This window comes from Nestor notabilis, unplaced genomic scaffold (genome assembly GCF_000696875.1).
Source record: "Nestor notabilis isolate BGI_N333 unplaced genomic scaffold, ASM69687v1 scaffold29069, whole genome shotgun sequence".
Classification (NCBI taxonomy): domain Eukaryota; kingdom Metazoa; phylum Chordata; class Aves; order Psittaciformes; family Psittacidae; genus Nestor; species Nestor notabilis.
In genome coordinates this window covers 47559-52080 of record NW_009942828.1, presented here as the reverse complement: position 1 = coordinate 52080, position 4522 = coordinate 47559, and the positions used below count along the sequence as shown (strand labels likewise).

Below are 4522 nucleotides of genomic sequence, written 5' to 3'. Positions count from 1 at the left end.
TGGGGTGACCTACACGCTGCAAGAAATTCCGGCTGAGCAGCCAGTGCCAGCTAGGAAAAATTGGTGCTTCAACAGCAGTGCTTTAAGAGCTCTTTAGATGCCCTTAAATAAAAGCTTACTCAAGTTTTAAAAATCTCATTTATAGCAGGTTTCAATATTAAATTATTTAGTGACTTGAGCTGCAACTGACCTCATCAACAGCTGCTGCTGGAGTGCATCGAGCTGTTAAGTATCTGGGTTGTAATGTGACGGCGGAGTTACAGCTCGCTCCCTGAACAGCCCACAAGAGCTGACCTTGGCCTCCCTGACTCCGTTTTTCAGTGCCCTTGTTCCGCTCCAGCATCCGTGAGGTTTTCGGTTCTCATGATCCATGCGTGGACCTGCACCCGCAAATGCCATAATGAAGATAAAGTAGATGGGTTTATTAGGCGGTTCTGATACCCCAGTACAGATATATGGGGGGTTAACTTTGTGATGTGACCTGCCTGCAACTGTAGTGTGTGCACGTGAAATCAGTTGTCTTTGAAAATGCAAGAGACCACATGCTTGTGAACTGTGAAAGATGAGATTTGGGGCTAACCTGCGCTGCTTATAAAAAGCTTCCTTGAGACCACTCTGAACAAAATTATGCTGACAGAAATTTACTATGGGAGGCAGCACGCTTTTTGTGCAGAGCTACTGGCACAGGGCTCCAGTGCAGTCCCACAACTGGTACTGTGGGTGAGGCAGGATCCTGAAGGTTGTCAGGAAAATGAGGAGCATGGGGTGACAACATCCTTTAAAAGACAGAGTGAAATTTGTGTGACAAATGCCACCTGTCACATTAGAAAACTGATGAATTGCCACTTACTGAATTAGTTTGTCCTCTTCAGTGACTTGCAGAATTATAGCAGGTATATTTCAGCTTGGTTTCATACCTTTATAAACCTTGAGAACACTAACCTCCTCTGCAACCCTCTATTTAAAAGGGATCTGGGTGACTTTTTCATTACAAAGCTTTATCTCATAAGTAAGTATTTAAGGAGGGCTGTGATTTCTGTTTTGGGTAGGTTTTACTGATTACCATATGTGTTTATTTTCTTTTTGCTTGAAATGGATTGCTTTGCATTCACTAAGAAAGCAAAATTTGTTTTGGCTGTAATGTCAAACTGGTTTGGAGTGAGCAGAGCACATCTCATTGCCTCTGAGGATTGCCTGGGGGGTAGATGTGGGAGGGAGAGCTTGAGTTTCTCCTTCTAGCTACTCTACTGCCTACATGCCCAAATAAATCAGCTCCCTCCCAGTGCTCTCTGTCACCTCTGAAGGGCTCCCTTTGCCTATAGTCATTAGTTTTCCCTCAGTGACAAAAAGAGGCAGTGTTTTTATTGACCTTGACATGGAACCACTTTCCTATTCCCCGTTTGCAGTGCTCTCAAAACATGCTGCCGCAGCCATGCCCACCACTGTTAGCCCACAGGCAGTACCTTGGGGGAAATTTTCCTGGCCAATAACAAAGGGCAGCTTGAAAAGGAGCTGTCTTGATGCTTAAGTGCAGAAGTTGTTTTACTGCTCAGTCATGCTGGCCATGGCTTTTCGAAAGGGGCAAGTGGTGCATGCAGATAATCAAAGTGACATTGAAGGGATCAGATTCTCAAACTAATTTCACGTTTAAACCTGGGCTTTTCTTTTTATTAGGCAGCCAGTCAGCCATCATTTCTAGAATGAAACCTCAGGGGCATCTCATTGGGAATCAGAAAGTTGCTCCTTGGGAGGCCAAGGAAAGCTCAGCTTTCCCTTACAGTTGTGATTTTATCTTGTCCTGCATTGTGCAGGGTTGTATGGAGTGACTCAAGAAATTACTTTTCTCCTGAAGCAAAGAAGTCCATGTCAGGAGAAGAAAGAAAAGGGGAGCCATAGATGTGGTCCTGTTAATGGAACAAAACAAACTTCCTGATGGGAGCTCTTGGCCATGGTTACAACAGAACTGATTCCCACATGGATTAAAACAAGGAGTAGTTTTCATTCAGTCTGGCTATAATACACTTGTATCCCAACTAGGAATGAGCTGGCATGGTTTAGTCACCATCCTTCCACAGTGCTTGATGCTGGGTTTTCTTCAAAATAGATGTGGACATAGACTAATAGAAAGTCATTTGCTTCAGTGAAGTTGCTCTAACTTAATGTAAGTGAGAAGAGACCTGGGCCGAGTGCTGGAGTAGTGCACCGCCAGTAGCTCCAGGCCTTATTAGCTTTCCCAATCCTGACTCTTTTGAATGCTCTTATATTGCTGGTCCAAGGAGCAGAAGGGGAAAGCTTTCCCACAGCAGTACAGGGCCTGTGCAGAGGAGAAAAGCAGAAGTGTACAGCAAGAGTAACAGGCTGATGGGATGGGGAGTCACTTTAAAATGTAAAAAATGCTCCAAACCATTAAAAACTGATCTGAATTCAGTCACGGTGGGAGATGCACAAAAGTGTTCTTACTGGGGTTGGTAACCAGCCAGCAAAGTAAGTCCCTAGCTGGCCAGAAATGTTTTACTAGATAAACAGTGATTCTGAAACTGTAGCGCGGCATTCCCGTGACTGCCTCCTGAAAGGCTGAATTACCTTTTTCCTTTCTTACAGTGGGTCGCTGTCAGATAAGCGGTTTATATTTACTTCAAATGGTAAGAATAATGGCTTTATTTTTAGGTATTCAAATTTTACCTTTTTATTTAAGTATTTTCTGTAAAGGTTTTGAAAAGTAATCAGGAGAATGCCAGGCTGTGTCTAGGATGGATATTTTAGGACAGTAATCTTTTAAAACTGGCAAGTGGATAAAAAAATTGAAGGGATATGAAGTGAGCTAGGAAAAAAACAACATAGAATAGGAATAGGTCATATGCACATAGACGAGAAACAGAAATAGTATTCTGCTGTTACATTTCTGGTGCCAGCATATGAAAAATGGCAATCAGATAATCCCATTTTTATGTACTTCAGGCAGCAGAAAATGAAAGCAGTTTTTCTTCAGACATTTATAAACTCCATCTTCGTTATACAAGAAGAGAACGAAAACATAGGAGGAATGAAAATATATTTACATTGCACTGATACAGAATGAGTTTTTGTTTATGACTTTCCAAGATGCAAAAGCTTCTTTAATCTGTCAAACTGTTCATTTGCATAAAACATAGCGAAGAAGGGGAAAAAGTTCATGCTCGTTCATTTGAATTATATTTCAGTCATCTGAGATAAAATCATTTACTATTCCCTTGAAAACTGTAAAGCATGTACAGGCCTTTGAAACTGCCAGGGAATTATTTTTAACTTCATTGAAACCTTATTCCATTGGCCTGTTTTCTCTGAAGAACCTTGATGTGCAGAAATGTTGTGGGTTCTTTGGTGGAGTTTGTAATACTTACCTGCAGCTATTATCCTCATGATATCACCTCCTGGCAGCAGTATCAAGGAGCTTCTCTAATGAGTAACTTTGCAAGCCCTAATTGCAGGTGAGAATCGTGAAATATTTACAGTAAAGTGCTCCTTTCAGTACAGTGCCTTCATCTGAGAAATGTTTTGTACAGCAAAATTAGTTAATGCCAATCTCTAAACATAAATATTATGTTTCAGAAGAAAAAAATAAAAATACAAGAAGTCTTCAGAAGAATGAGAAAAAACTGCAGGAATTAAAAAGCAAAATGGCAAAAACAGCAGATGTAGTCAGGAGGAGTCATCTATGTAGGAGTTAAATTGGCAAAAGAGTGGGCCCGCAGCACTCTGGTACTGGATCATCCACTACAAATTGACTGGCAAACACACAGCTAATGGATAGCATCAGGCTAGCGCTAGATTAAGCAACATCTGACTTTGCTGTTGTGGGTGGTCTTCATATGTTGCTAGCCTAATATAAAAATAAGCTGTGAAAATGCAAAATAACTCCTTCGGCCTGTCTGTCTGGGGACTTCTAGGCTGCAACAAATCTCTCAGTCTGGAAGAGGGATTCCTCTCCAAGAGCCAGATTACTGCATCTTCCTACTGGGAGGACACCAATGAATTTGGGCAGCTGTTCCAGTGGTCTCCTGACAAGGCTTGGCTTCAAGTCCCAGGATTGGCTTGGGCCTCTAATCACAGCAGCAATCGTGAATGGTTGGAGATAGACCTGGGAGAGAAGAAGAGAATAACAGGTACGTTATTGTCACTGTCAGGTTATTAGAAGCTGGGGTTTCAGCTGGAGGGGAAACTGAATGCAGCTGAAAAGGTAATAATGCAATGTTTCTTTCCTTAACTGTAATGAAATATTCTGCATTGAGAATATTTCCTATTTAAAAAAACACCAAACAACCATGGCTATTTACAAGACTGGTCTTTCTACAGGGAGAGAGAATTGAACTCAACTGTCATGTGTGCCTGATCTGTAAACATGCTGTTAGGGTCAGAATAAAATACTTAACACAGGGACCAGCAGAGTCAGGATGGATGATAAATGATAAAGTCACAGCCTTTGAAACAATGGCCCAATGAAAGAAATTCCTGTTTCCATCTCCTGGTTTAGTAAAAATGTAAA

General features: G+C 41.6%; 1 protein-coding gene across 1 annotated transcript in view; it reads left to right on the top strand.

Annotated features, from left to right (window-relative positions):
* The window catches only part of DCBLD1 (discoidin, CUB and LCCL domain containing 1), a 36850-nt gene that overhangs the window by 21955 nt on the left and 10373 nt on the right, over positions 1 to 4522 (top strand). Inside the window, exons 7-8 of the mRNA XM_010021596.1 lie at positions 2602 to 2642; positions 3927 to 4142. Coding sequence (XP_010019898.1) covers positions 2602 to 2642; positions 3927 to 4142 — 257 coding nt within the window. The remainder of the gene's footprint in view (positions 1 to 2601; positions 2643 to 3926; positions 4143 to 4522) is intronic.